Raw genomic sequence first — 13,372 nt, forward strand, 5'->3', positions numbered from 1 at the left:
TACGAAGGTGACTAAAGGTTTTTATTGACTAAATAACAGCCCACTCTCGTGGGTGATCCGATCCAAGCAGGAGGAATACCAGCCAGTCGCTCACCTTTATACCTGGCCTGGTGGGTGGAGCCAAGGCGGAGTCGGCAGTGGTCATCCCAGGTATAGCAGTGTGGCAAGAGGCGACCTCGTACCGTGATACAATAGTGGTCAGTGATACAGTTATAACGAACAGTGGTGAACAGTGCTAACTACTAACAGTGATACGATAGTGAACGTGGTTTACCACAAGGGTTGAGTGTACATGGGCTGTGGGAGGAGATTAAATGGGTGGGTAGAGTCCATGATAGGGGAGAGTGTACATGGGCTGTGGGAGGAGATTAAATGGGTGGGTAGAGTCCATGATAGGGGAGAGTGTACATGGGCTGTGGGAGGAGATTAAATGGGAGGGTAGAGTCCATGATAGGGGAGAGTGTACATGGGCTGTGGGAGGAGATTAAATGGGTGGGTAGAGTCCATGATAGGGGAGAGTGTACGTGGGCTGTGGGAGGAGATTAAATGGGAGGGTAGAGTCCATGATAGGGGAGAGTGTACATGGGCTGTGGGAGGAGATTAAATGGGTGGGTAGAGTCCATGATAGGGGAGAGTGTACATGGGCTGTGGGAGGAGATTAAATGGGTGGGTAGAGTACGTGATAGCGGAGAGTGTACATGGGCTGTTGGGCGACCAATGGCGAGAGTGTGTGGGGATGGGGCAGGAGGTGCGAGGCATTTGGAGGTCATGTGATGAAAGCTCCAGGAATGCGTCCAAGCCGGGTTGGTCACCCTGTTGGTACCTGTGCCCTTCTGCCCTGCATGTCTCATAACACATCAGGCAGTGCGTTCACTCCCTGAAACAGCAGGATTTGGTTGTAGGTGGTTAGACATCCTGCAGTTAGCAGGCAGTGCGAGGAGGGAGCCTCGTCCAAGTCAGCTTATATCTCAAGTACAACCAGCACTGATTGAAGATCCCCCATCGCTGTCCCACCATGACCCTCACTCCTGCCTAAAGTGTCGCTGTGGCGCTGCTGCCACCAAAAGCACGCTTGATGGCTCCAAAAATCCCCGCAAAGGTCTGCAGCTTCTCCTTGATCTCTTGCGCCTTGCTCTGCACCTGCTGGGCCAGCTCTGTCTTGCTGCCCTTGCGCAGGTCCACGGTCTCCGTTACCAAGGAGTAGATGTCCCACGCCACGAAGGCCGAGGACAGCGCCGCGGTGGCAAGTTTGGCAGTTCTGGACACCACGAGCGGCGTCCCGAAGAGCACTTTCCTGACGTAGCCCGTGCTCTTCACCAAATTGCCGTGCTGGAGGCTCCCGAAGAGCGCCGACACCTCCGTCGCCAGTCGCTGCAGTACGGACATCTCCGCCATCGTCCGCTGGGCCAGCATGGCGCTCAGCAACCTGCAGCCGTTGTGCCCGACTGAGACGGGACGGAGGCCCAGACGCTTTGCCAGCCCGGCAGCCATGTCCGCCTCGCTCAATTGAGTCAGGCTTTCAATAGCACCATAGGCCACCTTGAAAGATTCCATCAGATCTTTGCTGTCGCTGTTGTACCGCTCAAGAATCTCGTCCACCTTTTTCTGATAGCCCTTGTTCATGTAGGCTTCCGTTATACTGGCAGAGGAAGAGGTAATACCGCCAGCCACGGCCGCCCCAGTGATCAGTAAGGATGCCCCGCCCGTGAAGGGCGCAGCGAGTAATCCTGCCAGTATTAGAGACCCTCCCACCACACTGGTGCCGCTGCCCACAACGGTGGCAATGCTGGCGCGTCGGTGACAAGTATCGATGTCGTCCGCAACCATTTGCAGCTCTTTGATGTTTCGCTCGATCCGCTTTGCGAGGACAGGGAAGAGGGTTAGAAAGCAATCCACCGCCTTGTAATTATCCTGCACTTTAAGCAAGGTATGCTCATGGGCCGGCTGCTTCCTGTTGGGGTTTATAAGCAGAACACAGGTTGCTTGTGTGAGTTGGGGAGGCAGCCTGACATTACTGTGGCAACTCTGTGCCCAGAGAATGCATGGATTTCACACAGCTTCCGCTTTCTCTCCCAGCTACTCTCAACTCAGGTAAGGACGGGGGGTTAGACTCAGGGTAAAGCTCCCTCTACACTGTCCCATCAAACACTACCAGGGCAGGTACAGCACGGGTTAGATAGAGAGTAAAGCTCCCTCTACACTGTCCCATCAAACACTCCCAGGGCAGGTACAGCACAGGGTTAGATACAGAGTAAAGCTACCTCTACACTGTCCCATCAAACACTCCCACGGCAGGTACAGCACGGGTGAGATACAGAGTGAAGCTCCCTCTACACTGTCCCATCAAACACTCCCAGGGCATGTACTGCATGGTTAACTACTGATTAAACATATGGTACAGTGTGTGTGAAAGGGTGGAAGGTTGGTTGGGGTATAGTGTGTGTGTGAGGGTGGGGAGTTGGATGGGGTACAGTGTGTGTGAGGCTGGGGAGTTGGATGGGGTACAGTGTGTGTGAGGGTGGGGAGTTGGATGGGGTACAGTGTGTGTGTGAGGGTGGGGAGTTGGATGGGGTACAGTGTGTGTGAGGGTGGGGAGCTGGATGGGGTACAGTGTGTGTGAGGGTGGGGAGTTGGATGGGGTACAGTGTGTGTGTGAGGGTGGGGAGTTGGATGGGGTACAGTGTGTGTGTGAGGGTGGGGAGTTGGATGGGGTACAGTTTGTGTGTGAGGGTGGGGAATTGGATGGGGTACAGTGTGTGTGAGGGTGTGGAGTTGGATGGGGTACAGTGTGTGTGAGGGTGGGGAGTTGGATGGTGTACAGTGTGTGTGAGGGTGGGGAGTTGGATGGGGTACAGTGCGTGCGAGGGTGGGGAGTTGGATGGGGTACAGTGTGTGTGAGGGTGGGGAGTTGGATGGGGTACAGTGTGAATACACACGCTGAAGATGGGCTGCTGAATTTTTAGTGTTTTTAGTGTTTAAAGTGGGGGAAAAAAAAGGTTCATTTCAAGTTTAAAAAGGTTTTGAAGTTAAATTTAGTTCTAGTTAAGTTAGTTTAGTTTGTTTCGTTAAGTTTAAGTTTAGTTTAGTCTAGATTAAGTAAGGAAGGAAAAGACCACCAAAGAGACCACCAAAGGAAAAAAAAAAAAAAAACCAGAGGAAATTAGAAAAAAAAAGCCAAAGAAAAAAAAAGAAATAAGGGAAAAAAAAAAATATACAAACCAAAGAACAGCGGCCGCACGGGGCCACAGCAGCAGCAGAAGCAAGGTGACTCGGCCGCATTGGGGACCGAGGCGCGAAGGCCGCACGGAGACGCAGCGGCAGCCGGAGCGAGGAGACTCGGGGAGGCCGCTTCGGGAAACGAGGCGAATCGGGGAGGCCGCACGGAGACGCAGCGGCAGCTGGAACGAGGTGACTCGGGGAGCCGAGCGGCGAACGAGACACGGCCCGATCGGCGGCCGCAGTCCAGCACCCGAGCGACGACCGCAGTCCAGCACCCGAGCGACGGCCGCAGTCCAGCACCCGAACGGCGAACGAGGCACAGCCCGAGCGGCGGCTGGGCTAGAAAGCCCGGGAAAGGCCCGAGGAGCCAGGCCCAGAGACCTCTGAGGAGAAGGGGATCAACCAGAAGGCTTCCAGAAGCAAACCAAGACTGTGAGTACAGGGCCCAGGGAGGGAGACTGAAGCCAGGGAAAGGCCCGAGGAGCCAGGCCGAGACAGAGGCACAGAGACCTCTGAGGGGGAGGGGAACAGCCCGAAGGCACCGGGAAACAGCGGCTCACAGACCCAGACCTGAGAAGGGTGAACCCAGAAGCCGAGGCCCAGGGACCACGGGGTCGGAGAGGGGGACCGGGAAAGTTCGCGAACAGGGAGAGGGAAACACCAAACCCGGGGCCCCAGAAAAGCTTATTCTAAGATCAACAATACTTTACCAAAAATGAGCGAATCAGAAGATCCACAACAGCCCCGCTTCCAGATTCCCCCCAACACCGCAAAAAAAGCTATAAAAGCGATCAAGCATGAGCAGATGAGAGAAAAACCAGAAACACTTTTTGCTGACTGTTACAACAATGGGACAAAAAGTAACCTCATTTTCTACTCAGATCAGCCAGTGGCTTGGATCACAGCAATAAAATCACACTATACCAATGTTAAGCTAGAAAATACCGCAAATGGGTCCATAATGAAAATTAACACACCAGGAGACAGTTCAACTACGACGGTCAACGCGTACAATACCGGAACAATATTAGTGCAAGGCAACCTCGACAAATTTGCAACGGCCTTCAGGACACTGAAAAAATTAACTAAGGGGGGAAGGAACAGCCCCAGAGTGGCCCGCACTCCCCCCAACATTGACAACTTACCAGGAGAAAATCTGCCTGGTCAGGAGGTGAACGAGCCACACAGTTCAAACCAGACACTAACCCCGGGGAACCACAGCCACACGATACAACTGACAAACCCCAGCATAACTACCAGGGAGGAAGCCACACATAGTCCCTCTACCATTCCCAGCTCACCAAGAGAAGAGCAGCATAGCCAGGAAGTGAGTGAGCCCTCCAGGGCCGACCAGCCTAGCCAGGAAGTGAGTGAGCCTTCCAGGGCCGACCAGACACATACCCCGGGATCACACAGCCAGATACGACCAAAAGATAAATTTAATCAATTAGAGATAGAGGTGGTTAAACTTAGAGAGGACTTCCTCAAAATGAATGACTATCAAAATCAGGAGAGGGAGAGACACAAGAGAGAGCTGAAGCTACTTGAGAACCAGGTGAATCTACTTAGGAATCAGGTGAAAGAGCTGCAGGAAAAAGAAGAGAGCCATAGAGGAGAGATAACACCATTAGACCAGCAACCAGAGGCTAGATATAAGACAAGACAGAGCCGGACGGAACGGCTGCACTCCCACACGGAACAAAAGCAACAGACACACAATACAAGGGGTGCCACACAGACCGACCAGCATACTGATTCGCAATCTTCCCCCACCACCGTGGAACCACAAGCGGGCCGCTCACAAGAGGTACGCACACACCAGACACCCCAGCCCAGCACACACACTATGAGTCCAAGCGAAAGCCACCAGACAGTAAACACAAACAAGGCTGACGTCGTAATACTCATAGACTCAAATGGGAAATTTCTATGGGAGAAAAAGCTATTCCCTAGAAGTAAAGTAGAAAAGATCTGGTGCCCAACAACAAACAGAGCCATGGGATGGCTGACCAAAGCCAGATTAGGCTCCCCCCAACACATAATAATACACACGGGCACAAATGACCTAAAGACCCAACAGAAAGAAGTAGCAACATCGCTCAGAGCAATGATTAGGAAAGCAAGCAGTACATTTCCAAACACTAGAATCACTGTTTCCACAATATTGCCGAGAACAGACTTCAACAACAACACAATTCATGAGATAAATGCCAGCATAGCAAGAGACTGCGAATCAAACCACAACGTACACCTGGCCCAACACCCCACCCTCGATGAGGAATGTCTTTACGACCACGTCCACATCCAAAGGCAAAGAATATCGATCTTTGCTAAAGCCCTGAAGGACGTCGCTTTTAACCGGGTCCATACCCAGACTCCAAGAGGACCCCCCCCCGACCACCAGAGATCAGCGGGGTACATATCAGGAACACTACAAGGACCACCAACACACCAACCGAGACCAGAGAGGATCCCCATGCAAAACAACAATATCAGACCTGCACCACTCCTGTCCCACAGGGGAATAAGACTGCTCCCAGCCAGACAGAGGGAGAGATGCACAGGACGTACGCAATACCTCAGACAGAAACAATCCATTAAGAGACAATAAGCAGATGTGCAGCAGCATCTACTTCCGCCTTATGGATCAAGGACTAATTAATAGAAAGAACTGTAACCAAATTGTATTAACTTTTGTAGACAACTGATGTGATCTTTTTTTTCCCACACTTAGACACGACAAACACGTACCACTCTTTAACCTATCATAGTAAAAGATCAAACTTAACATGAAATCCTTATATATTTCGACCTGGAATATCCAAGGTCTACGCTCTTCACTGCGAGAAGTGAAAAGTAGGACTCCAGAGTTCATAGATGAAACTAAAGACCTAGATATTATCATTTTACAGGAAACTTGGTATAAAGGAAAAGGACACACTGGCTGTCCCCAAGGGTACATTGAGCTGGTGGTCCCCTCCAATAAATTACCAAGTGTAACCCAAGGCAGAGACTCCGGAGGCATACTGATCTGGTTTAAAACAGAACTTAAGAATTACATCAAATTTATAAAAAAGGGCGAAAACCATATGTGGCTCAAACTTGAGAGGGAGATTATCTCAAACACCCAAGATGTTTACATTTGCGCACTTTATATCCCTCCAATCGATTCCCCGTACTTTAAAGAGGACACCTTCTCCAACATGGAGGGGGAAATTATCCAATACCAGGCCCAGGGGAACGTGTTGATCTGTGGGGACCTCAATTCAAGAACGGGCGAAGAACCAGACTTCACCAATAATCAGGGAAACAATTACGTTTTCGGGACTAACCACTTTGACATCCCTTCCCTTCCATACAGGCATAACTGCGACAAGCAGTCAAATACCAACGGAAAACAGCTACTACAGCTCTGTCGAAACCTGGGTCTGTACATTGTCAATGGTAGGTTCATAGGAGACCTCCTAGGAAGATCGACCTATTGCTCACCTCTTGGCTGCAGCGCAGTAGACTATATGATTACAGACTTAGACCCATCCTCTTTCAGAGCATTCACAGTCAAACCACAAACAACACTGTCAGATCACAATCAAATTACTATGTTCCTCAAAAAGACAGAAACAAACAACATAGAAACACAACCCAGTAAACTGTACAACACCAAAAAATCGTACAGATGGGCCAAAAACGACACGGAAAAATACCAGAAAACAATTAGCAATGCATCAACTCAAGCTCTCTTAGACACCTTTCTGGATAACATATACACTCACAATAAAGAAGGCGTAAACCGGGCAGTTAGTAAACTAAACAATATTTTTGATAATTTGGCAACAAATGCAAACTTGAAAGCTCGCAAGAACAAACCCAAAACAAAAAACTATGAAAAATGGTTTGACCGAGATTGCCATAACATGAGGAAAAAACTTAGAAAAATATCAAACCAAAAACACAGACATCCAGAAAACGAGGAACTACGCCTTACTTATTGTCAGACACTAACACAATACAGAAACACACTCAGAACCAAAAAAGAGCAATATATTAAGAATACACTCAGCTCCATGGAGGAATCCATTGATTCCAATTGTTTCTGGGAAAACTTGAAAACACTACACAAAAAACAACACGACGATTTGGCCATTCAAAATGGGGACACATGGGTAAACCACTTCGAAAAATTATACCAGAAAAACACACTAAGACCAGAGCAACACCAAATATGCAAAAAACTGGAAAAGCTAGAAATGGCCATAAAAGATAACCAAAACCCGCTGGACGCCATAATAACAGAAAAAGAACTTCTTGAAAAACTCAAGGTCCTGCGACCAGGAAAAGCCTGCGGGACAGACGGCATACTAAACGAGATGATTAAACACACAGACAACAAAATGAAACTGGCTATCCTAAAACTCTTCAACTTGGTTCTGAGTGTCGGTTATTTCCCTGATATCTGGAACAAAGGACTCATAACGCCCATATACAAAAGTGGGGACAAAATTGACCCAAACAACTATCGAGGCATCTGTGTAAACAGTAACCTGGGGAAGGTATTCTGTAGCATCATAAACAAAAGACTTATAAACTTCCTTGAGGAGCACAATGTCTTGAGTAAAAGCCAAATTGGATTCCTGCCAAACTATAGAACATCCGATCATATCTTCACCCTACAGACCCTAATTGACAAACACGTTCACCATAACAAAAGCAAAATCTACGCATGCTTTGTAGATTTCCAGAAGGCTTTCGACTCCATCTGGCATGACGGTTTATTCCTGAAACTTATCGAAAGTGGGGTAGGAGGGAAAACATATGATGTAATTAAATCAATGTATACAAACAACAAATGTACAGTTAAAATTGGAGACAAACAAACAAAATACTTCCCACAGGGGCGGGGGGTGACGCAGGGCTCGCCAATCTCACCGACACTCTTTAATATTTACATAAATGGATTGGCAAAACTACTTGAACAATCTACAGCACCCGGCCTCACCCTATATGAATCCAAGGTTAAATTCCTCCTCTATGCAGACGACCTGGTTCTGCTGTCACCTACTAAAGAGGGGCTACAGCAAAACCTGGACCTGCTGGAGTCGTACTGCCAGACTTGGGCCCTGACAATAAATCCCCAAAAAACCAAAGTCCTTGTGTTCCAGCAAAGATCCAAACATCAGGGACCCAAAATAAATTTCACAGTAGGAACAACCAAAATTGAACAAACCACTAACTACACATACTTGGGCTTAAAAATCAGTTCTACGGGAAACTTCAAACTGGCTGTGAATGAACTGAAAGAGAAAGCAAGAAGGGCTTTCTATGCCATCAAAAAATCAATCCAAATAGAAATCCCAATTAGCATTTGGCTCAAAATTTTCAAATCAGTAATTGAACCAATTGCACTCTATGGCAGTGAAGTATGGGGACCGCTAACTCAACAAGAATTTGCAAAATGGGACAAACACCCAATTGAGATCCTACATGCAGAATTCTGTAAAAGTATCCTCCGGACTCAAAGGAAAACAGTAAACAATGCATGCAGGGCAGAACTAGGCCAATATCCATTAATAATCACTATCCAAAAAAGAGCCACCAAATTTTGGAATCACCTACAAATGAGCAATCCCCAATGCTATCACTACGACGCCCTGAAATGCCAAGAGCTGACCATAAAGAAGAATACCCTCAGTCAACTAGTCCTGGGACTCAGTGAAGTAACTACTAACAATACTAACAATAACCAGCCCCAGGACAGTGACAGGGTAACACAAAGAATTCGACCCAACACAATCGTCGCTAAGCAAAAGGAAAAATATCTGACATATTGGGCAGAAACAACAAAAACCCAAAGCAAACTCAATTGCTACTTGGCCCTAAACAGACAATACAACATAGCTGATTACCTGACCATGGTAAAGGATAACAAACTGAGAAGAACCTTGACAAGGTACAGACTTAGCGAACATAGCCTAGCGATCGAAAAAGGCAGACACAGGCAGACCAGGCTGCCAAGAGAGGACAGGATATGCTCTCACTGCAGTCAGGGAGTGGTGGAGACAGAGATGCACTTCCTCACAGCTTGTGGAAAATATCAGGGCATCAGGGAGAATTTCTACCAAAAATTCTCACAAATATGCCCTGATTTCAGAAATCTGAGTGACAACCAAAAACTCCCATTCCTACTGGGAGAGGAGAGAAACTGTATAACACTGGCGGCACACTATGTTACAGCTTGCCATGAACAGAGGGACAACCAGTAAACTAAGAAAAGAATATATATAAACAATGCGAATGTATATTTATACACTCAGGGATATACCTGTTTATACACTGTATGAATAGAACTGCGTTTATGTGCTAAACCATAAATGTATTTTGATGCTTTGGCAACATAAGATGTAACTTATCATGCCAATAAAGCGATTTGAATTGTGAATTGTGAATTGTGTGAGGGTGGGGAGTTGGATGGGGTACAGTGTGTGTGAGGGTGGGGAGTTGGATGGGGTACAGTGTGTGTGAGGGTGGGGAGTTGGATGGGGTACAGTGTGTGTGAGGGTGGGGAGTTGGATGGGGTACAGTGTGTGTGAGGGTGGGGAGTTGGATGGGGTACAGTGTGTGTGAGGGTGGGGAGTTGGATGGGGTACAGTGTGTGTGAGGGTGGGGAGTTGGATGGGGTACAGTGTGTGTGAGGGTGGAGAGTTGGATGGGGTACAGTGTGTGTGAGGGTGGGGAGTTGGATGGGGTACAGTGTGTGTGTGAGGGTGGGGAGTTGGATGGGGTACAGTGTGTGTGAGGGTGGGGAGTTGGATGGGGTACAGTGTGTGTGAGGGTGGGGAGTTGGATGGGGTACAGTGTGTGTGAGGGTGGGGAGTTGGATGGGGTGCAGTGTGTGTGTGAGGGTGGGGAGTTGGATGGGGTACAGTGTGTGTGAGGGTGGGGAGTTGGATGGGGTACAGTGTGTGTGAGGGTGGGGAGTTGGATGGGGTACAGTGTGTGTGAGGGTGGGGAGTTGGATGGGGTACAGTGTGTGTGAGGGTGGGGAGTTGGATGGGGTACAGTGTGTGTGAGGGTGGGGAGTTGGATGGGGTACAGTGTGTGTGAGGGTGGGGAGTTGGATGGGGTACAGTGTGTGTGAGGGTGGGGAGTTGGATGGGGTACATTGTGTGTGAGGGTGGGGAGTTGGATGGGGTACAGTGTGTGTGAGGGTGGGGAGTTGGATGGGGTACAGTGTGTGTGAGGGTGGGGAGTTGGATGGGGTACAGTGTGTGTGAGGGTGGGGAGTTGGATGGGGTACAGTGTGTGTGAGGGTGGGGAGTTGGATGGGGTACAGTGTGTGTGAGGGTGGGGAGTTGGATGGGATACAGTGTGTGTGAGGGTGGGGTGTTGGATGGGGCACAGTGTGTGTGAGGGTGGGGAGTTGGATGGGGCACAGTGTGTGTGAGGGTGGGGAGTTGGATGGGGTACAGTGTGTGTGAGGGTGGGGAGTTGGATGGGGTACAGTGTGTGTGAGGGTAGGGAGTTGGATGGGGTACAGTGTGTGTGAGGGTGGGGAGTTGGATGGGGTACAGTGTGTGTGAGGGTGGGGAGTTGGATGGGGTACAGTGTGTGTGAGGGTGGGGAGTTGGATGGGGTACAGTGTGTGTGAGGGTGGGGAGTTGGATGGGGTACAGTGTGTGTGAGGGTGGGGAGTTGGATGGGGTACAGTGTGTGTGAGGGTGGGGAGTTGGATGGGGTACAGTGTGTGTGTGAGGGTGGGGAGTTGGATGGGGTACAGTGTGTGTGAGGGTGGGGAGTTGGATGGGGTACAGTGTGTGTGAGGGTGGGGAGTTGGATGGGGTACAGTGTGTGAGAGGTTGGGGAGTTGGATGGGGTACAGTGTGTGTGTGAGGGTGGGGAGTTCCATGGGGTACAGTGTGTGTGAGGGTGGGGAGTTGGATGGGGTACAGTGTGTGTGAGGGTGGGGAGTTGGATGGGGTACAGTGTGTGGGAGGGTGGGGAGTTGGATGGGGTACAGTGTGTGTGAGGGTGGGGAGTTGGATGGGGTACAGTGTGTGTGAGGGTGGGGAGTTGGATGGGGTACGGTGTGTGTGAGGGTGGGGAGTTGGATGGGGTACAGTGTGTGTGAGGGTGGGGAGTTGGATGGGGTACAGTCTGTGTGAGGGTGGGGAGTTGGATGGGGTACAGTGTGTGTGAGGGTGGGGAGTTGGATGGGGTACAGTCTGTGTGAGGGTGGGGAGTTGGATGGGGTACAGTGTGTGTGAGGGTGGGGAGTTGGATGGGGTACAGTGTGTGTGAGGGTGGGGAGTTGGATGGGGAACAGTGTGTGTGAGGGTGGGGAGTTGGATGGGGTACAGTGTGTGTGTGAGGGTGGGGAGTTGGATGGGGTACAGTGTGTGTGAGGGTGGGGAGTTGGATGGGGTACAGTGTGTGTGAGGGTGGGGAGTTGGATGGGGTACAGTGTGTGTGAGGGTGGGGAGTTGGATGGGGTACAGTGTGTGTGAGGGTGGGGAGTTGGATGGGGTGCAGTGTGTGTGAGGGTGGGGATTTGGATGGGGTACAGTGTGTGTGAGGGTGGGGAGTTGGATGGGGTACAGTGTGTGTGAGGGTGGGGAGTTGGATGGGGTACAGTGTGTGTGAGGGTGGGGAGTTGGATGGGGTACAGTGTGTGTGAGGGTGGGGAGTTGGATGGGGTGCAGTGTGTGTGAGGGTGGGGATTTGGATGGGGTACAGTGTGTGTGAGGGTGGGGAGTTGGATGGGGTACAGTGTGTGTGAGGGTGGGGAGTTGGATGGGGTACAGTGTGTGTGAGGGTGGGGAGTTGGATGGGGTACATTGTGTGTGAGGGTGGGGAGTTGGATGGGGTACAGTGTGTGTGAGGGTGGGGAGTTGGATGGTGTACAGTGTGTGTGAGGGTGGGGAGTTGGATGGGGTACAGTGTGTGTGAGGGTGGGGAGTTGGATGGGGTACAGTGTGTGTGAGGGTGGGGAGTTGGATGGGGTACAGTGTGTGCAAAATGGGACAAACACCCAATTGAGATCCTACATGCAGAATTCTGTAAAAGTATCCTCCGGACTCAAAGGAAAACAGTAAACAATGCATGCAGGGCGGAACTAGGCCAATATCCATTAATAATCACTATCCAAAAAAGAGCCACCAAATTTTGGAATCACCTACAAATGAGCAATCCCCAATGCTATCACTACGACGCCCTGAAATGCCAAGAGCTGACCATAAAGAAGAATACCCTCAGTCAACTAGTCCTGGGACTCAGTGAAGTAACTACTAACAATACTAACAATAACCAGCCCCAGGACAGTGACAGGGTAACACAAAGAATTCGACCCAACACAATCGTCGCTAAGCAAAAGGAAAAATATCTGACATATTGGGCAGAAACAACAAAAACCCAAAGCAAACTCAATTGCTACTTGGCCCTAAACAGACAATACAACATAGCTGATTACCTGACCATGGTAAAGGATAACAAACTGAGAAGAACCTTGACAAGGTACAGACTTAGCGAACATAGCCTAGCGATCGAAAAAGGCAGACACAGGCAGACCAGGCTGCCAAGAGAGGACAGGATATGCTCGCACTGCAGTCAGGGAGTGGTGGAGACAGAGATGCACTTCCTCACAGCTTGTGGAAAATATCAGGGCATCAGGGAGAATTTCTACCAAAAATTCTCACAAATATGCCCTGATTTCAGAAATCTGAATGACAACCAAAAACTCCCATTCCTACTGGGAGAGGAGAGAAGCTGTATAACACTGGCGGCACGCTATGTTACAGCTTGCCATGAACAGAGAGCCAACCAGTAAACTAAGAAAAGAAAATATATAAACAATGCGAATGTATATTTATACACTCAGGGATATACCTGTTTATACACTGTATGAATAGAACTGCGTTTATGTGGTAAACCATAAATGTATTTTGATGCTTTGGCAACATTAGATGTAACTTATCATGCCAATAAAGCGATTTGAATTGTGAATTGTGAATTGTGTGTGAGGGTGGGGAGTTGGATGGGGTACAGTGTGTGTGAGGGTGGGGAGATGAGTGTTTTTATGAAGTTGAGCCCTGGGGGATTTGATGTGGGAGTGTGATGGTTGTGGTCACCTTTAGGTACGTGCTGGTTCGGACGGGACCCA

The 13,372-nt window shown here is 49.5% G+C and overlaps 1 protein-coding gene across 1 annotated transcript in view; it reads right to left on the reverse strand.

Moving 5' to 3' along the window:
• Positions 1-285: 285 nt before the first annotated feature.
• The window catches only part of LOC147123818 (apolipoprotein L6-like), a 90,629-nt gene continuing 77,542 nt past the window's right edge, over positions 286-13,372 (reverse strand). Inside the window, exon 6 of the mRNA XM_085967275.1 lies at positions 286-1,951. Coding sequence (XP_085823401.1) covers positions 1,033-1,951 — 919 coding nt within the window. The 3' untranslated portion in view covers positions 286-1,032. The remainder of the gene's footprint in view (positions 1,952-13,372) is intronic.

Source organism: Somniosus microcephalus, chromosome 2 (genome assembly GCF_052327205.1).
Source record: "Somniosus microcephalus isolate GS21.2 chromosome 2, FLI_Smic_1.0, whole genome shotgun sequence".
NCBI classification, from domain to species: domain Eukaryota; kingdom Metazoa; phylum Chordata; class Chondrichthyes; order Squaliformes; family Somniosidae; genus Somniosus; species Somniosus microcephalus.